Genomic DNA, 21,960 nt, shown 5'->3' with positions numbered 1-21,960 from the left:
TACTCCGCTGGGCTTCTCATCCAAACAGGAGCGAAATTATCTACAGCCCTCCCGGCCTGCAGGTCTTTCACCCTCGAGTGGGCTCAGGATGCAGGCACCCCGCTTGCCTCTTGCCCAGGGCGCCCACCTGGCCTGCCACTCCCTGCATCGACACCGCGGCGGCCCCAGAGCAAGCCCCCATCCTCCCTCCTAGCCCGCCCCCGCCTTTGGCCACCTCGGCTCTGCGGAGCCCGCCTCCCCGGGGGGCCCAGGTGGATCTTGCGGGGCGAGAAGGCCGGCGCCCGCCGGCTGCGGTGCGGCCCAGGGCCAATCGGGAAGCCTCGGGGGGCCGCCTGGGCTGGGCGAGGGCTCCGTGGGGACGCCGAAGTGCAAAATGTGGGCGTTCGGGTGACCCAGAGGGACGCGGAGGGCGGCGGGGAAGAGCTGGGCCGGGCGGCTCCCGGGGAGCGGGGCGCGCGCCCGCGCGGTGGGCCGGAATCCGGAGGGGACGCGGAGGGGCGGGCGCGCGCCCCGCGGGGGAGGGAGGAGGAGGGCTGAGGAGGCGTCTCTTTGGAGGAGCCCGGCGGACAGCGCCAGACCCAGACCGAGCCTCGCGGCAGCGACAGCAACAGCAACAGGCGGCGGGCTCGGCGGGAGGCGGAGGCGGCGAAGGGGCGGGGAGCGCGAGGAGGAGCGAGCCGGCCCCGCGCCGCCGCCTGTTCCCCGCCGCATGGACGAGCACCTCAGCCTCCTGCGCTCGCCGCCGCCGCCGCCCTCCGCCCGCCACCGCGCCCACCCGCCGCAGCACCCCGCGAGCGGCGGCGGCGGCGGCGGCGCCCACACGCTGGTGAACCCCGGCTACGCAGAGCCCGCCGCGGGCCCCGAGCTGCCGCCGGACATGACGGTGGTGGCCGGGGACCACCTGCTGGAGCCGGAGGCGACCGACGGCGGCGGGGACCCGCCTCAGGGCGGCTGCGGTGGCGGCGGCGGCTGCGACCGCTACGAGCCGCTGCCGCCCGCGCTGCCCGCCGCCGGCGAGCAGGACTGCTGCGGGGAGCGCGTGGTCATCAACATCTCGGGGCTGCGCTTCGAGACGCAGCTCAAGACCCTCTGCCAGTTCCCGGAGACTCTGCTGGGCGACCCCAAGCGGCGCATGAGGTACTTCGACCCGCTCCGCAATGAGTACTTCTTCGACCGCAACCGGCCCAGCTTCGACGCCATCCTCTACTACTATCAGTCCGGGGGCCGAATCCGCCGGCCGGTCAATGTGCCCATCGACATCTTCTCCGAGGAGATCCGCTTCTACCAGCTGGGCGAGGAGGCCATGGAGAAGTTCCGCGAGGACGAGGGCTTCCTGCGGGAGGAGGAGCGGCCCCTGCCCCGCCGAGATTTCCAGCGCCAGGTGTGGCTGCTCTTCGAGTACCCGGAGAGCTCCGGGCCGGCCCGGGGCATCGCCATCGTGTCCGTGCTCGTCATCCTCATCTCCATCGTCATCTTCTGCCTGGAGACGCTGCCCGAGTTCCGCGATGAGAAGTACTACACCGCCTCGCCTTCGCAGGAGCTGTTCGAGACGGCCAGCAACAGCACGTCGGGGGCCCCCGCGGGAGCCTCCAGCTTCTCGGATCCCTTCTTCGTGGTGGAGACTCTGTGCATCATCTGGTTCTCCTTTGAGCTGCTGGTGCGGTTCTTCGCTTGCCCCAGCAAAGCCACCTTCTCGCGAAATATCATGAACCTGATAGACATTGTGGCCATCATCCCTTATTTCATCACTCTGGGCACCGAGCTGGCTGAGCGACAAGGCAATGGACAGCAAGCCATGTCCCTGGCCATCCTGAGGGTCATCCGCCTGGTGAGGGTCTTCCGCATCTTCAAGCTCTCCCGCCACTCCAAGGGGCTGCAGATCCTGGGGCAGACGCTGAAGGCTTCCATGCGGGAGTTGGGGCTGCTCATCTTCTTCCTCTTTATTGGGGTCATCCTTTTCTCCAGCGCAGTCTATTTTGCGGAGGCAGACGACCCCACTTCAGGTTTTAGCAGTATCCCTGATGCCTTCTGGTGGGCTGTGGTAACCATGACGACAGTAGGTTACGGTGACATGCACCCAGTGACCATAGGGGGCAAGATTGTGGGGTCACTCTGTGCCATCGCTGGTGTCTTGACCATTGCTTTGCCAGTCCCTGTGATTGTTTCCAACTTCAATTACTTCTACCACCGGGAGACAGAAGGGGAAGAGCAAGCCCAGTACTTGCACGTGGGAAGTTGCCAGCACCTCTCCCCTTCAGCCGAGGAGCTCCGGAAAGCGAGGAGTAACTCGACTCTAAGTAAGTCGGAGTATATGGTGATCGAAGAGGGGGGTATGAACCATAGCGCTTTCCCCCAGACCCCCTTCAAAACGGGCAATTCCACGGCCACCTGCACCACGAACAATAATCCCAACTCCTGTGTCAACATCAAAAAGATATTTACCGATGTTTAATATATGAAACAAGTGACATGCTGTGCCCAGTATTGTGTAGAACGTGCCCCCTTGGTCTGTGTATGCCCTTGTTTTATACATTTCCAGACCATTCATCAAGGAAAGGACATGAAGAAGTGGAAAGCACACTTCATTCTCCCTCTCCCTACTGCTTCATACTGAAACAGGTGTCTGTTTTGCAAGTGGGCTGCATTCTCTCAGCTCTCCTTTTTTTTTCTCTCCCTCTCTTAATATTTCGAACAACAAACTTACTTTAAACTTGGTTTTTAGCACATGCTCTGTAAAAAAAAAAAGACAAAAAAAGAAAACCAAACAAAAAAACTGTACATCCTGGAAGGAAATGAAACTAAAGAACGGAGTAACTGTCTAACCTCAGAATCGAAAGGCAGCTGTTTCTTTACTAAGTAAAGCAGGCACATACTTAAAGGATGCTTCGGTTTGATAGACCCGTCAACATTATTGAATATTTAGTTCAATTGCCAACACTGTGGATATGTGGATGAAAAGTCTATTTAGAACAATGACTTGTAAACCCACCGTAAGTTTATTTGTTTTCAACTGGAATTTCTATTTGGAAGCCCCCCTCCCGGAATTTTAAGGATCTCTACAACTTTGAACTAAGGGAAATGCCCAAGATGTCCTGATCTGACTAATTAGTTTAACTCTTTGGGGCTTGTTAAGCATTTCGAAAGTATTAGGCTAAGAGATTCCTGTGAAATTCTGTATGCATTCCTGCTAACATCTATCAAAGTCTAGAAACAGATGTTTTCAGTGCTGCTGAGAGAAACAAAAAAATTTCCTAATGCATCTGGGAGATAAGCTTCTGCAGTATCACAAGAAGATTAAAGTGGCAGACACTTCTTCCAGCAGAAGTTACTAATTCGGACCTGACTGATGCAGTTCCCATAGCAACACATGTTTCCCGGGAAACCCGAAAAAGGTTGTCATGGCATCTCTTGCTCTCTAGCCCCACCCCCTAGCCCCTGCTGTTTCCACAGTAACCTTTCCAGATGGTTCCTACTTACATGATTTCACAAGGAAAACCACTGTTTGAATAAACCGCACAAGTAAAGTCTTAGAATCCAAAGTGGTGAGATGAATCACAAAATGCATATTTTTACTACAGAAAATCACTGATGTCATCCCATATTGACTGAATTGAAAAGGAAAATATCGTCATTGGAATGTTAAATATACACAACAATAAGCCATGATTTGAATGAAATGCCAGTAATTAGGCAATCATTTTAAAAGATGCTTCTCTACTGTTTTCTTTTCCCAAGAAGTTTCAAGCCAACAAATGAAGTTAAAAAGCAGATATCAAAGTGTTCTGCACATAAGCAAGTGAAAGATTCAATCAATATACCTGAAACCTTACTACAAGGGACCTTCAGACTTCCTCTTTAAAAACATTATCCAGATCCCACAACAACAGTGTCGCCATCACAGCCCTTGAAAAACTAAATATACTTGAAAAATATAAAGGATGCACGCTTTTAACTGAGGGAATTGCAGACAATCAATAAGAAGGAGGAACAGGAAGTAACCAAACCTTGGGGAAGTACTTGCAAGTTTCAGCCATGTGCCAGGGATGGCCAGAAGACAGCATCAGGTGAGCACTGTGGGAGCTACTGAGAACACTCTCTTTTTCCACAGGGAACCAGGGGGATGCCATTCATATCTAGATTTGTGCTAACTTGCAAAATCAATAGTTTTATATTCATTATATGCTAGGTGCCTTTTAAAGATCATTTATAACACCTTTTCTGTTTGATGTCCAGGTTGCCAACTATTCTTTGGTTTCCATTGTTTATTGCAAAAAAGTGGTAAAAAAGTCATTTCTCTTCAGAATAACCTTCACCCAAACTGAGCTGAAAATGATTCCATTCCTTTTACTAACCTCCTTGGCTTCTGAACAACCTGTTTCCCCTGCAAAAAGGATAAAAGGCAGACCTGCTGTTAGATTATTGGTCTGATTTCATTTACATAATTATTTAGTAGTGTGCAGTTGTACAGTTCTTCAAAACAAAGATGGTTAAAATTGCAATAAGGGTAACATTTTATTTTAACATATTCATTTTATTGAATATACATTATATAAAGTATAAATTATACATTACCCACAATTGCTTTTTGGTTTGATAGGTTTGACTATTTTATCCTAGAGTAACACTATTTTTAAAGCTCATAAAACATTTTCCAAGTAGTCAGAAGCCTACTTACTTTATTATTTGTGCATTTGAGAGAGTGAAAAATAATGATTATGACTATATGAGGGGGAAGAGGAGGAAAAGACCAAAAAAAACCCAAAAAACAGAAGCAGGAAATCTGTGTACCTGGTCATAGAGTCATTGTTCTTATATATGGTCTTCGAAATAGAACTCCTTTATCTAGTTCCCTTTGCTATTTGTTTGAGCCTGTAACATTGATCCACCTTTTGACCAAACTTTTGGTATCCTTAATGACCAGAAATTGTTTTAGGACCCATTTTAGTGGTGATATGTAGATACACTCTAGTAATTACATAAGAATAATTTTTTATCTGTTCTTAAAAGATGATAGCATAAAGATGAACAAAGTGCAGTAGCAGTTTTATTCACAGTTATTCAGAAGATGTAGAAACCCTGATTAGTTCTATAAGTAAATTATGGTTGTGCTATAATTTTTGGAATTGTATGGTTTTTAAATAACAGTAATACAAAGGAGACTTATTTTTAACCCAGAAAAATATGACTTTTGAGTCATAACTTTGAGGTAGTATTATTCCTTCTGGTCGCCATATTGTAAGCTCCTTGAAGGTTATAGGTTCTGTACAGGTCTTGACAAAGTTTTGGATTCTAGTGCCGAGCACCAAATGTAGCACCTTGTTTGTATTCAATACATTTGATGAGTGAATGGCTATTATCTTACATTAGTGTTATTTTCAGGCTTTTAATGAAGTGATTTAAAGCATTAGTTCTGCAGTCATATTGCTAGGGTTTGAATACTGTATGACCTTGAGCAAATTACTTAATCTCTCTGTGCTTCAGTTTCCTTATTTGTAAAATGAGGATAATAAATAGTACCTCATAGGGTTGTTGTGTTACCCTCATAGGGTAAATATTAATGCAGGTATATTGCATCAGAGATTTTGCCAAGAGATTACATTACATTATTTGCTAAGAGATTACATTATGATTGTGATCATTACAGGCATTGTATAATTAATATCAAGCCTTGTGAATGGCATGAAATACATCAGTAATCAGTGTCTTCCTATTTACTTTCTATAATAACAATAATAATTACGATTTGTTAAGGGTCAATCATGTCCAGGACACCTCTCAACTCAGCAAGGTAAGTGGTATTAACCCCATCTTAGGAGGGTAAAAAATAGATGGTTAAAGCTAAGTGATTTCCCTAAGACTTCACAGCTAGCAAGAGATCCAGCATGATTTAAAGCTAGGTCATTGTGGCCCAAAAACCCACGTTCCCTTTATTGAGTGACTTGAAAGAGATTGAGAAAATAAATTTCTTATGCTTTTAGGTTTGACTTCAGCCCATGTTACTAATTAATGAATTCATGTAAAGAACATATTTCCAGAAACGTAATTCATTCAGCATACTGAAAAATTAACCCTTTTTTAACCGTCAGATATTTTTAACCATAGGGACCAAATATGGTATTTAAATCAGATGAAGAGACTGACTTTTCTAGTAACAAAATATTATTTTCTTACACGATTGATTTATCTGGATTTAATATTATAGTACTCAGAAAGTATAATTACTCTTGGTAGTGATACCTGCTAGGACAATGGATATTTTTCAGTTTTAAGATTAATTTCCTATTTTCATGTGTTTTAATCTACAAGAGATGATAGTATTGATATTATGCAGACTATTATTTTTCCATCTTCTCATACTTTGCTTAGGTTACTGAAGAACCATGCCAGAAAATAGTATAAACATTTTGACTCTCCCTTATTAAGAAGGGGGAAATTACTTAGAACAAAAGCATGGAAAGCAGAAGGAGGTTGCCATTTCATTGAAATTTGTGACATTATTGCCTTACCTAACCACTCCATGAATCTTTAAGAGCAACTGTGCTTAAAAAAAAAATAGAATATAATTGTGACCCACATAATAGTTGTAGCCCCTTCCCTAATGTCCTAAGGCATTTAGAAGATGAAAATGGGTAGTGAATTGGGCTTAGAGCAGAATGCTAATGAGACTAAGTTTACACATGCTACTTAGCTTTGTCAAACCACAGACTTCACTGAGCTCAATTGCTTGTCTTGGATGTTGAAAGGTATACGTGTGTCTGTGTGTACAAGAGATTCATGGGAGGAGGTGTGATTGGATCAATGCACATCTGTCAAAACCCTGGGAAAATGTATATACCCTATAGCTGGTGAATCCAGAGATAAAAACAATAACATTGCTATTGTTTTATTTCTTATGTATTGTTTTAAACTGATATTATAGCAAATTTAAATACCCACCAACTAAGGTGACATAATCACAAATGGCTACACATGAGAGGAGTGTTATATCAGTTATTTCTCAACTTTGAAATAAAATTTTGGGATTGAAATTTTAAATACACAGTATGAAGAAATTGAAAGCTGTGGTTCATATACATAAAACTTATTGTTTACCTCTTTGGTATATAACATACTCAAGTAATTGCTTTGCTGATCATATATAAATCCAATATATATAATATATACCAATAGTCTATTCCTTTGAGAACCATAACTGTAATTTACTGACTTCTCTATACATTTAAAATGTCAACATTTTCTACAGTAGTTACAAGTTCTTCCCACCTCTCAGCTGTGAATAGAAGTGATAGCCCCTCCCACTAAGAAATGCAAAGAAACACATGTGCCCCTGAGTCTGAAGACTTACAGAAACACTGTGAGATAGAGGTGAGCAGCATAAGAATGGGGAGGAGGATATTGAGGGATTGCATTTTAGGGCGGGGTTTCTTCTTTCTGTTTTGTATTTGGCCTTTTAAACTAAGGAGGATAAAACTATTGCTTTTATACTACTAATTTCCTACATTTTGTTTAGTAATTTTATACATAAATGAAATCACTTGTTTTTTATAACCTGCTGAAAGTGGTTGATAATCTTTGAGAGAAGGCAAATCAGAGAAGACAGGAAGAAGGGAAGCCATGCAGAACCCAAACCTTACCATTGTTACTCAGCCCCCAACCTCCTGCCAGCAAATGGCCATTGCCACAGAGTATACAGGATAATAGTATCTTTAAATTATTCAGACAGGTTAGAAAGTTTTCAAATATTTGTCTTTGTTTTCAGTGATGCTATGAACTAATTTTGTCTTTGACATTGTAAAGAAAAAACATTACAAAAAAACATTTTCATGTTTTTTCTCTCTCTTTTTTTCTTTTTTTTGGTACTGGATGTGTTTTTTCTTACATTTCAGATTTTGCACCATTAAACCATCAAATGCATTAAAGAAGAGATCTGGAAAAGAGGCTTCCTCATTTTCTTGGGAGCCATTTTATTATTGTTACAATCTAAATAGTGCAGAATAGGAACTCTCGCTTGAAAAGTAGATCCTGGGATTCTGATTGTTAGTAAGATAACATTTAAATGAACAAAAAATCATGTTTCATCCTATGTGAAGAATGTTAGGAATAAACCTGTGCATGCAGGGCTCTGACTTTGCAGATCCAGGGATCATAGCCCCCAGCATGGTGATAGGGAATGGAGAGGAGCTTTTTCGCTTCCGATGAGCCCCCAACCTCACCCTCACCCTCACCCCTCCCTTGAGAGCACAAAGGCTCTGGGGAATCTCTGTGGAGTTCCCCACCAACTCCTTAGAATGAAAATCAGCGTTGTGCCTACGTTATTGGTCAGTCAGCACTGCTGTTTCACTTGTTTTCCATTAAGTTTATTTTAAACTCTTTTTCTTTAAGAATCCTAAGGTTCTTATTTTTTTGCATTTAAACATGTTCCTTAAATTAAAGCCTTTAATTTAATTTGGAAGAGAAGCCAGTGGGGTTAATTTATTACACACACACACACACACACACACACACACACACACGCACACACACACTTCACCTCTTCATAAGTTATTCCCTATCCTAAGATGTATTTACTTGTTGTCTGTAGATCTAAAGAGTCTAATGCTTTTTCTGAAAATTAGTGAATTTCCAGAATATTTGCTTTCATTCATATGTGCAGCATAAACATTTGCAAATCATTTTTATTGTTTAAAGCCTTGCTTAAAAGGCAGTTTTATTGTATCTATCAATGTAGTAATATGTATTAGATTCAAAAAGTAGTAAATACATTCAGTCTATCACTGAGTTTTGTCATTTCACCTCCTAAATATATCTAAAAAGAATCCACTTTTCTAGATCACTACCACTACCAGGGTCCACACTCCTATCACCTCTATGCTGGATAAGTGTGAAGGTCTCTTAACTGGCCTTCGCACATTTCCTGTGGCCAACCTGACCCTTTCTCCACCTGCTAGCCAGAATGATCTTTTTGAGACTCAATCTGATTATATCACCTGCCGCTGCTTAAAATTCTTTCAAGGTCTTTTCCTGTTCTTTGAGTCTATTAGGATAGAGACCCAAAGGCCTAACATAGCCTTCATGGCCCCATAGGATCTGGCTCAGCCCTCATGTCTAGCCGTATCCTATACCTGTGCTCCTTCCCTCATTCTGCTGTACTCCAGCAACCTGATCTTCTTCCAGTTACAGAATAAGCTCCCTTTTTAAGAATGGGGATCTTTGCAAATGTTCCCACTACTGGCCCCTTCCTCCTCTCCTCATCTCATTCACTTCTATTTTTACTTCAGTACTTCCTCCAAGATATCTCTCATGACTCTGGTTTAATCAATTCCTCTATTATGGTATATTTCAGCAAATTTAAGTGCTTTTGATTATTAGAACCACCATTATTTTATATGCCTTTAAAAACAAAGAAAAACTGCCAATTATATGGGAAAGTACCAGTGATTTTAAGGTACATCCTAATTTCATAGATGCTCAAATCTAAAAAAGTATATCTTAGAATGAGTTCAATATAGTATGTTATCTTGACATAGCTGTAATTTTACATTAACTTGTGTTGTATAATTAATGTCTGTTTCCTCTGTGAGAGTGGGGACTGTATCTCTCTTTGTTCACCGTTGAATCCCTTCCCATTCTCTCTGGAATCTGTTCAGGCTTTCACCCCTACCACTTCACCAAAAGTGTACTTTTCAGGGTCAGTGGTGACCTCCTATAGCTATACCCAGGGCCATTTCTCAATAATCATTTCATTTGACCTATCAGAAGCATTTGGCACTGTAGAATACATTCCCACTTCTGGGAAGAAATTTTTCATTTAACTTCCAGGATACCACACTCTGGATTTTCTTCCTACCTCTCTGACCTTTCCTTCTCAAACTGTTTTACTGGTTCTTCCTCATCTCTCCCGGGTCTTCATGTTGGAGAACCCCATGCTCCATCACTTAGTCCTTAGACCTCTTTTCTTTCTGCATTCAGTCTTATTCTCATAGCTTTAGATGATCTATATGTAAATTTATATCTCCCACTTGGACCCCTCTCCCGAACTCCGGATTGAATTTCTGACTGTCTACTTGACATCTCCACTTGCACAGCTAATGTCTATCTCCAACTTAATATAGCCCAAACTGAGCTTCCTTCTCCTCCCCCACCCCCCGCCATCAGGCCCATGACTCCTGACTTCTTCCCCATCTCAGTTACTGGCAACTTCAATTTTCCAGTTACTCAAGCTAAAATCCTTCGAATTGTCTTTCTCTCTTTCTCTTACACCCCTTATCCAATCTGTTTGCAAATCCTGTTGGCTCCACTTTTTAAATGTTTCCAGAGTCTTACCACTTCTGCTACCATCCAAGCCATCGTTATCTCTCATCTGGATTTTTACAGATGATTTTCTACCCTCCTGACTGGCCCCCTGCCTCCTATCCTTTCCCCTGCCTGAGTCTATTCTCAACCTAGCGACCAGAATATTCCTTTTAAAACACTTGTCAGATCATGTTACTTCTTTGCGGCAAAACCCCCATTTGGCTCCCCGTTTCACACAGAGTATAAACTAAAGACCTTACAGTGGCCTACAAGGCCCTACCTCATCTAGCCCCCGTTACCCTTCTGACCGTATTTCTGATTCCTCTTCAGGTTCATCCTTAACTGCAGCTGCACTGGCCTCCTTGCTCTTACTCAAATACACCAGGCGTGCTCTATTCAGGTCTCTGTACTTCTTGTTCTCCTGCCTGGAAGGCTGTAGCATCTGCTCTCTGCACGGCTCGTTCTTTCACCTCCTTAGGTGTCACTGTCTCGGTGGAGCCTCTCCTGGCTGCTCTGTTTAAAATTGTCACCTCCACAGGACTCCCTATACCTTCCTCTGATCTATTTTCTCCTCTAAAATATTAGACATTTCACTTACTTTGTTTATTGTTGTCTTCCCTTCTCTTCCATGAGAACAAAGATTTTTGTCTGTTCTTTGGTACTGTATCCTCCAAGGCCTGGACTATTACCTGGAATAAGGTTAGTGCTTAATGAGTATTTATTTGAGGGAGTGATGAGAAGAAGGGAATATAGCATTCCAGTTTGAGCGTTTTTAAACTACAAACAAAATTTTCGTGTTGTGTATCTATGCTTCATTTTACCACTGTGAGGCTTGTACTCCTCACCATGCTCTTTTGGATAAAATTCCTCGTAATTGGCTAACTGGAGAAGGCTTCCATTTGGCAAAACATGCTCCAGCAGGGGCGTGTTAAATATAACATTATATGTGATGTCACTCCTAATCGCCAAGGGTATCTGGAAGTCAGAATGCCTCACAGAGACGGTGTTTCCTACCTAATAGCTAATAGAATGCCGTTTATAAATGATATTCAGTATATACTTGTTGACTGATTGACCCAAGTAGTACAGACAGCAAAAATCAGAACAAGCAAGTAATATACCCAGGAACTTACCTATCTAGCAGACATTCTAAGAAACTTCCCTGTAAGTTCAGTCTTGGTTTCAGTTAATAGTGGGTCCTTAAACACCCATGGGGTCTTCAGGGCTATGGAAGCTGATTGAATAAATTATTAGAGATCTCATCAATGAATCACGTTTAAGAATTATATTACCGTACATAAGGCCTTACTGGATAAAATTATTTCTTTTACAATATAACCTAATTTTTCATGTAGTTGTCAAGTTATGTGGTAGGATCACAAAAATCGGCTATTTTAAAAAGTGATTTGTTCATGTATGAAAGAAGATCCATCCATGAGAAATAAGGGTGGATTCTTAGAATGACTGTTATAATGGTAAAACTTAAGCTGCTTCTAAATAAAATAAGATGGAAGGTGAGAGGCAGTCCAGTAGCGTATGTTGGTATTGGGAGATTCCTAGCAGCCTTGAAAAGCCAAAGTGTAATATGGAATTACTGAAACTAATTAAAACATTGATATAAATGAGTACTGCAGATATTGCCATGATTTTAGGCAATATGATAACAAATGCACTTTCTTCTGCTGTAGGAAATGGGGATTCTCCTGATGTGAATAGCGAGGAACTTTCCCCACACCACTTCTGAAGTTTCTCCTTTCCCTGGATTTCTCAGGCAGACCAGACCAGAGATTCACCTGGGTGTTGCCTCTGCACATGCAGTGGCACAATTTCCTTACCAGATACGTCACCAAATTAATCAAAGCTAATGCATGTCTGCATATGCTTGAGATTACATCTGTAGACCAGTAGAACTTAGAAACTCTTTCATCTTCTATCACTTTGTACAATTAAGGCCACATAGGACAGAGATCATGTCTGTCTTCTGAGGACACATTGTTAGGACTTTTTAAGGAAATGACACAGACTAGAGAATTGAAAATGAATAATTTTCATTTATTTTTTTTTTTGTTTTCTGGTTTTGGGTAAAGAATTGTAACATTGTTTACTTTTATTATTTAACTCAATATGGGTTTTTCCGGATATTCTATTGTAACCTGGTATAGCCAAGGTATTAGATATTTAAGAGGCAGCCTCACATGCCATTACATTTTATATTTACCTCAGGTAAGACTACAGGACAAAACAAAATACCTGGTGTATTTGAGGAAGAGCAATGTGTATTTGAGGAATTCACTAATCTATTACTTTTATAAGAAATTGTAATTAAAATCAGTTAAACAAGAGTGACTATATGTGAGATTTCAAAATGTAGTAAGCGATTAAAAACCATAGATAGAAGTAATTTCTCCAAGTAAGAACTGTGTCTGAGTTGCCTTATACCTCGATTCTGTAAACTTTTTACCTGCAAACATTTTAACTCATTTTGAAAGGTCAATTTATATTGCTATAAATTATATTACTATAAATTACTAAATTATAAATATATTACTATAAATTTATAGCTATGTGAATTGAGGAGATTTATTTTTAGTAGACCTAAATACTGCTTAAAGTAGTATTGCTTACACCTCACAGCTCATTTTTGCATGACTTTCAGATTTTTGACAAAGCTCACATCTTGGCACATTACCAGTTTTAATTACTGCGTGAGTTTAAACTTTTTCTGCTCCCCAAGAGTACATAATTTCCAAGAGGACAATCAGAGAATTATACATAATTTAGCAAGAACTCTTTCTAGTCCTTGGGGCTAATTCATGACCATTTAGCTGGTAGAATTTGTAGAAGTTGTTGACGTGCAGCCAACTGCAAGTTATTTAGTAGATGTCAAAGTATAGACACACGAGGACAAAGTTCCCATAACCCCGCATTACAGAATGACTTCAGCTTTTTCCTCATCAGACACGAGTTAGCGAGGCTAACAGGTAACCTGGGTATCTGTACCTCTTTCATTTAGACCTGGGTAGAGGTATCAATTACTTTTTCACAGACTTGATAGCTATTGAAATTTGACTATTCTTATCCTTTTTTCTTGCTTTATATGTTAGAATATTTATTGGTCAAATATTGATATCTTCAATTATGTCACCATTATACTTCCTTTCTCTCTTCTGTAATTTCGATACTTAAATCAATGTTCATTTTTCTAAGCCCTTCAATGCATTTCTTAGCCACTAATATAAATAATATGATTACCATCTAAATATCACTTTTGTTTTTTGTTTTGTTTCTGTTGAATTGCAACTCCCTCCACACCTACAGTCTATTAGGATGCCAAGCTGTAGCAGACTTAATAATCCCAAGAGCCTTGAAGCAGGTATTGACACATGAAGTTAAAGAAAGCCCCAGCCCCTTATATAAAAAAGGTGCATCAAGAAAAGAATAGCTTAATAGAACCATCTCAAGGTAACCAAAGCTGCAGTAGCATTGAGCAGAAGCTAGGCACTGAGGAAATAAAAAGGTTATCATATCATTCATGTTACTTGTGAATTCTTATAATTAGTTGTCATCAATAGCTAGTAGACTACTGTAATTTTAAAACTTTCATAATGAACATTAAGTGTACTATGATGCAAGAATGTACTCTTGCTTTTTGACTAAAGACCAGGGTTAAGAAGAAGTTACTTCTTTCATGAAGGATGAGCAAGTATAATCCAGGCCAAAAAGGAAGACTTTTCACTAGATAATTTCCCAGAATAGTACGTATACACCATGTAGTTTAGTGAGTGAATGATTCTTGCATGAAAAGCACACTCAAATTCCAGATGGCCATCATTAGGCATTTACAACTGGTTTTGAGACACCTGCTAAGACCAGGAGTATATATGGGAAACAGTCTGCTCTATGTATTATGATGGATTATATTCACATATTGAAACCTGAAGCTGGGTGTAGGATTTTCTGTTTTTGTATGTATAAGTATCACAATTAGTAAATCTCTAGAGTACATAAACCTAATTTTTATATATCCATTCATTCATTCAACATATGTTTACTGAGTAGCTCCTATGTGTAGACACTGTACAAAATAATAGGGATTTATTCATTCACTGAGCATATAAAGTGTCTACTGTGTGCCAGACAGCATTCTATATTCTGAATGTAGCAGTGAACAAGACAGATGTGCTGCTTTATGCTACTTTTAAGAAACACTTTATTATCCTTATTTCCAGATGATTTTTTTGTAGTTGGGGAGAGGAAAGCAATACACTTGAACTTTTATTTCTTGGTTCTCCACAGACCTTGGTAAAGTGGTTATTGTTATCTTAATTTTTTATTCCCTAAAGTGGTATATAACTGTACAGAGTTCATATTTTAAAGGATCAATAGATTTGAAAGTTATTTGTAATGACAGGATAATCTGTCATTACAGATTATCTGTAGTTCTAGGTACTACATCTGTAGTACCTAGAACATGATTGTCAAAATACTCATTTTGAGACTGTTTCTCTCTCTCCTTTTTTTTTCCTCTCCATAACACTTATCTGAGCATGGGATTTCTATTCACTTCAAAGGAGTTCTCATCTTAGATTACCACAGTGGGAAGTACAGCCAGAAAAGAAACAACACCTTGAAAATACACTGAGAAAATTGATACATGTATTTTTCTAAAAATCAGTAGACACTCAGTAACTTTCAGATGGTTCTAAAGATGAAGATAAATTTTCCTATTCCAAAAACAATCACAATGGTTTAGACTACATTTGGAGCTCATTATTAATAAGGGGAAAAAGTTCATAATTTCAGCATACTCTGAAACTGTTTCTGACTTATCAATTAAAAGCACTCAATATGTGGTTAATGCATTTAGAAAATTAAGTTGCTCAAACTTCTCAAGGTAACAGTAAAAAAAAATAAAGTTTGGAAAAGTGTAATGAGTAGAATATTTAATATTGACCTAAAGTCTACAATTTTTTAAAAACTAAATATACAGTAAATTATTGTGTTTACTCTGTCCAACAGATACCTGAAGAGCCCCACATAAAGAACAGTAGAGCTGCACTGACCAGTAGGATGCTCTTTTTAAATTGCTTAGATCAAGAATACAGTGTTGGTTATATTGCTGATGGACGGTGATCTGTCTGCCAGCACATACTTTTGTTTCAGCTGACGTTAAATAACATGTCTCTAAGAAATGCTTCATATACGAGAAACAGCTCTGAACCTGGAGGATTCTGTTCAAATTGTGTGCAATATAAAAGATATTGACCAATAAATAAAGAAGAACATTAAAAATATTAAAGTATCATTTCAACCTTTTGACATTTTGATGATATTTAATCATCCAAAAACTAATCAGTACTGCTAATAAAGAAAACCTAAATGTTTGTTTCTAACAAGGCAACTAATTACACTGTTTTCTTCTTTCATTTAATTACTGGACTATGTTTAATCATGATGTATATTAATGTTATCTTCTCTGTTCTGAGTTATGTGCAACTTTATTTGTGAAAGTGTGTTTTGTACCAAAGCCTCTCATACATAAATTAGCCCATTTATACGTAAATAAGCGAAGTCTATACTGTGCCCAGATGAATGGTATTAAAGACAGACTTGCCTAAAAGAAATGTGCCTTGCTTGATTAAACATTCTTTTATTTTTTGATTCAAAATGATAGATTTGCAAATTAGTCTTGTAGGTAGGTTTTAGCTGAGCTTAGCTTTAAAAAATATAGTAGTACTTATATGTTTAAGTTGTCTATCTTAACTAAAATTTTAACATTTAGTTATACCTTTCAACAGTTCATATATAATATACTCATTTAATTTAGTTTTCATGCGATGTTTGGTGTGGTGAGACAAAGCACATTCTTAAAGATATATATAATATTTCATCTAATGTTTTAAGAATTTCTTTAAAAATTGTATCTGTAAAAGGTTTCTTGCCTCATTTTCTATTTTTATATTCTTTTAGAAATAGAACTTTTTTCAGTTAAAAAGAAAAGCAAAGTTTTATTTGTAAAAGAGATTTAGGAGATCATGAAAATGATTTCCCATTTGGGGACATTTCACTTCTGTGCCATTATTAATGTATTTACTGTGACATTTCAGCAGAATGGTAGCTATTTGCATATTATTTAATAAGCCTTATGGAAAGTTAAACTGTGAACATTTAATATAAAGAAGACTTTTCATTTCCATATTTCATTTTCAAAATATACCTGAACAAATGTGTAAAACTCCAATCTCCTGCTATTTAAATGCATAACAATGCTAAGTTATAATACGAGTACTTGTAGAATTTCAATTACTATCAAAATATTGTTGTAGGAAAGCCAAAATTATAACACTTTTTGATGTCCTGTAGAAGGAAATGCAGGTGATGAATTTCACTGTTATCAGTAACTGAAACAATCTTATACCTACTAGCAGCGAAACAGACAGGAGATACAATCTGGGTAACTTTCTTTGAGGCAACGTCTACAATGGATTTTGCACAATCTGCTGGTAAGTTCTCTGGCCAAAACTTTGAGACCAGATCACTCTAGGAAAAAATGAAATTAAAAATATGACAAATGTCTCAGATTTGAGCTATGTGAACCTCCAATCTGGATAATTTGTGATTAAAGTGAAAATATAGCCACCACAGTGTTTTTGTTCTGTGTTAGCCTGTGTAGTAGAGACACTGGCCCAGAGAATAGTCCATTTCCAGCCACCTTAATACTCATAACTGATAATCACAGCCTGGTCACATCAGCTATTGGGATGATTGAAACAAACCAAACAACTGTCCTAATAGGAGGTCTTAGACATGCAGATGTTTTAGTAAGGATCAGTAGGTGTTACCAAAATAGACACAAGAGCTACCTTTATAAAATACCAATGACACAACCTTAAGCATTATAGTATGTTTAATATCATATCCACATTATTATTATAGCCTACAGTTTCAAATAAAGACAAAATCTGGACTTTGCAATAAAAGCACAGAATGGTACCAGATGAAGAAACTGTCATATCAAATATGGTTCACCAAATGGGTAGTAAAAATAGTATTATTCTAGATATCAGGAAACCAGAATTCTTACCCACTTTCTGCCTGTGGGACCCTAGATAAGTCACTTACCACTGCTAGGCTTCAGTTTCCTAATTGCAAAATGGATGTTCTGGGTTACTCTCCAAAGCCCTTTCCAGCCCCCAAATTCTCATTATATGCATTTGAAAAGGCTTTGAAGCATACTTAAGTACTCTGATTTTTTATGAATTTCTGAAGGAATGAATAAATTAAAATAAGATTTAAGTCTTGAAAGTGTCATAAATATATCATTCTTCAAATTGCTTGTGAGAGAGAATATGGGATTTTTTTTCTCCTCTGAGAATTGTCACTGGTCTATAAATGGGATCATGAAAAAGTAGAAAAAATCACTCTGCGGAATGGAAACAGATGAATGTATTACCTGAAAAGGAGGGGGGGTTATTTTTTTTAATTTAATTTGATGTTAAGGTGATTTGAAATCATATATGAAATGCTAAAACTATAACAGAGCTTTATCATATTCAACATTATAATCCTGGGAGTAGGAGAAGGTGGGAAAAGGTTAGAGGGATAGGAGTGTTTGCCTTATGATCTCTTGATTATTTCCGCATAAGCCGCAGTTTGGTAGAGCAGGTGTCTGTGCTCTCGTGCTGGCTTTACCAGTAACTCTCATGTGCCCTAGGAAAGTCCCTTTAACGTCACTGAGCCCCAGTTTCTTTTAGTAATCTGTACGTTTCTTTACATCTTTGAAAATTCTATATTGTTTTCAGATGGTTGTAATATACATGTCCATGTCGCTCCCCTCCAGTCACTTAGATGCCACATCTCTACTCATGTGACTGAACAGACTGCAAATCCAAACATTCACGTTTCCAATATTTGCTAATTGACTTCAGCAAGATGTAAAACATGGAAATATTTTGATTTTGACCACGGTTTAATTATTATGATTTATCATTTCATCTTTGAATGTTGTTAATTGTCTAAATGAAATGTCTGTTCGAGTGAACCTTTTTTAAAAATGTTGTAGTTGAATAAACACTTAGCAAATCAAAATTAAGTATATTATGCTTCCCAGTGAACTGTAGCTGATTTTAAGGTGCATTTTTGTCACATTTAAAAGTTAATACCCTTTTGGTCCCAGAAACAATGGCTATGACTTAAAATAATATTCACAGAATTTTGTAAATTTTTGTGAATACAAAAGAGACTTGATAGAGCCACATTGTAATTAATTTTGCTCAGGAGTGAGAAACAAAATTCAGGGATAACCCAAACGCTTCTGTTTGGCTTTAGTGGACAGTTGGGAAAACGAAAGGTTATAGGTTTTGTACAACATAGGTAAGATGCCCATAGGTAATTATACCCATTGTAAAAGAAGAGTATATTCTGGTTGCTGGTTTATGGTAGAAAGAGATTAGTATAGAAAGATGCTAAAATATGGACACTACAGAAATTGTTAAAATGATGGTCCATTTGAATAATACAGAAATATTTTGTCATACTGAGATTATCTGTCCAGAAGTATAATCTTATATCCTTCCATTCAGAAAAGGGGGCAGTTTTTAAGGCCTCTATCATAATAGGAAATGTATGTTTTGACTAGTGGAGCAATTCATTAAAACATTTAATCTGATAATTTTGGTTATGTGAATCTGAATTTTCACTTTAGGTGTAATTAAGTCTCTTAATGTATTAGTGTTAGTGATCTTTGTAAGAAGTAATTTAACTATTTTTTTTTAAAGTTGATGAAATTTGCTAAATGGTGATCCTAGCATACTGTGTTAATAGTGTATCTTACAACAATTTGTGAACTGACCATATGAAAACAAAACATAGTAGTATCTCTTCCAGTAAATTGTTTCCATGGTGTGATCTCTTAATACCAGGTTTGGGGTGGGGAGATTAAGTATTTAGTTTACGTAAAACTAACTGTCAAACTGTTTTTCCTAAATGCCATGAAAGTGTATGATTATAAACCAAATAGGAATATCCTATTAAGGACACTGTATAGACCATTTTTGAAATGATATAATTTCTGTTAAAAAGTTTCTACGCATATGAGGGAAAGCAAACAGTGTGTGTAGTATTTCTGTGTAATATGCTAAATGTTTTAGAATTCATTTTTGAAATCTTATGCAGATAGAAAGTATGCACATATCAGAATAACAAATACAACTACAACACTTCAGTTTTTTCAGAGATGTCTTGCATTTGTTTATTATCTCATACTTTGCAAAGATCATTAACATTTAATCTTAAAATATCCTTATGAAGTAATAATACTATCTGAAGTTTACAGATTAAACAACCAAGATTTAGAAAGATCGTGACTTGTCCAAGATCATATGGCCAGCAAATGACCTTAAATCTCATGTTCTTTACACTTTTCATTCTATGTCAAGTTATTTTTTTTCTACCACTGGCATGATCTTTAAAACTTTGACTAAAATTTAATTCTAAATGATACATTGGGAAATTTCAGGTCTAAGCTACAAGGCATGGCTGCTGATATTGTCAGACCTTTTTAGATACTTCCAAAATATAGTCCTCCCTCAGGTAGATAGCAAACATTTTCCATCTAAAACATACTAAGTCCCCACACTCTGACCACAGGCATTAAATCGTATGATGTCAAAAATCTAGACTGAAAGATTATCTTCTCCACTGGTCTCCTTTCTAATTTCCTTTTTAAAAAGTCCATCACAATGACTGATTTCTGAACAGTTGAAAGAAGCAATAATCAACCCAAGAAACCACAAACATTCTAATTCAAAGAAAACATACTGTGAGACCCACCATATTAGCCATTTTTCAGCCTATTGTTTTTCATCACATGTATCCTGTGATTAGGGGAGGACAGGGAATGTGGAGTGGGTAGAAAAACTGCCTTTATTTTGAGAAAACTCATTATTTCCTGTAACTATTCAAAAAGAATTGGTATCAAGTATTAGATAACAGGATTATTAACATTTAGCCATAGTTCAAATATGTGGTAAAGTTGATACACATATTTAAAAATCCACTTAAGTAATTTCCTGGATAAAATTAAAATTTGATGACCACTCAGTTTGAATATGGAGAACATTCATGTGTTAATCCATGACATAATACTACATTTTAATTCTTTTCTCAAACAACAGAGAGACACTGTAATTGCTTTCCCTTGTAAATCAACAGTCTGTGATACATTCTCTACTTTTACTGACTAGCAATGCAGTGTTACTGTAAACAATTAAATGGAACATAAGCTATAGGATATCAGAATTTAAAATTTTGTAACCTTAAATTTAGTTCTCTTCATCAGACAGATATGTCAAACAAGTATTATTTTGTATGGAATGAAATAATAATCATTCTTAAACAATGACATAATAAATAATGGAACTCTGAATAAAGTGTAAAATCAAACCATATTTTGTATTTTTCTATATTTGTCTTCCTTTGTCATTGAATTATGTTGATTTATCACATATTAATGTAAAGTTAAAATAAGCTCTTATGCCATGTTCTGTAATGTTCTTGACATAATAATTTTGGGCCTTCTGTTAGGTAAATAACAGTAAATACCTGTGAGTTGATTATGTGATATTTTCCTCTGATTCCTTTTATAAATTTGTCATTGGATTTAAAGTGTTTTCATTGCAAATGTTATGTGCAGAATTCAATAAAAATACCAAAAAACAATATCCTGTTACTCATATTAATAATTAGCTCCAAATCCTTCTTCCTCCCTCCCTTCCTTCCTTTCTTCCTCCCTCCTTCCCTCCCTCCCTCTCTCTCTTCCTTCCTTTCCTTCTCTTTTCTTTCTTTGTTTGCTTTGCAAAAGAGGAAACACCAAAGCTGAGCTATTGGCAACAGCTCAAGTGTCAGCTACATTTGGACAGTTCTACAGACTGTTTTGTGTCCTCTCACATGACTATAGTGAAACTTCTGTGCATTACACTTAGCAAGTCTTTTGGATGCCAGCATTGCCTAGGTTTCTTTTATTGCTCCCAACTGTACACTGTTGAGGGCCCAGGAAAGTCTCAAGGAAGAAAAAAAATGTTATGTAATAAGTCTGTGCCTTCATACTATCAATTATACGAGAAAATGGTGAGAAAGCAAATGTACATCATTTCATCCAAAAATATGTATTGAGCATCAATTGTGTAAACTGCTCTGTTCAAAACACTGTGAGGGGATGTGAAGGTGAATACGAAGGTGACCCTGCTCTCAGAGAACTTAGAGTATAGTGGGTGATATATATATATTCCTGAGCTTATAGGTTAGGATTCTCATTTAGATCCAGAACAGTCAAGTGTTAAATAAGAACATTTTGTTTTCCATATGTATCATCTATGTAAGTACAATATTTTGTGTACCATGACAGACTATAATTTCTATGCATCAGCCTTTACATACCCATTGTTCTTATTTTGTACTTAGCAGTGTTGATCCTAAATCTTTTTCCTAGTAGCAGCTAGTTACTCAAATGTGTTTGTGCTTTTGGAATGTCAACAAATGCTACATCACCAAAACAGAGGCCCTCTTGTTTCCATCTGGAATTTTACTTTGTCTTAAAAAAAAAAAAAAAAAAAGTGCAGATTAGTCTGCCTTACACATGTAGTAATTAGCTATTAGAGAAAAGAACAA

The 21,960-nt window shown here is 38.3% G+C and overlaps 1 protein-coding gene across 1 annotated transcript; it reads left to right on the top strand.

Moving 5' to 3' along the window:
* The first annotated feature begins 709 nt into the window (after window positions 1-709).
* KCNA3 (potassium voltage-gated channel subfamily A member 3) lies at window positions 710-20,977 on the top strand. Its single transcript, XM_007169627.2, has 2 exons — window positions 710-4,064; window positions 15,313-20,977. Exon 1 carries the CDS (start codon window positions 710-712, stop codon window positions 2,450-2,452), a length of 1,743 nt encoding a protein of 580 aa, XP_007169689.2. The 3' UTR covers window positions 2,453-4,064; window positions 15,313-20,977.
* Window positions 20,978-21,960: the final 983 nt, after the last annotated feature.

This window comes from Balaenoptera acutorostrata, chromosome 1 (genome assembly GCF_949987535.1).
Source record: "Balaenoptera acutorostrata chromosome 1, mBalAcu1.1, whole genome shotgun sequence".
Classification (NCBI taxonomy): Eukaryota; Metazoa; Chordata; class Mammalia; order Artiodactyla; family Balaenopteridae; genus Balaenoptera; species Balaenoptera acutorostrata.
This window is presented reverse-complemented; position numbering and strand designations above follow the sequence as displayed.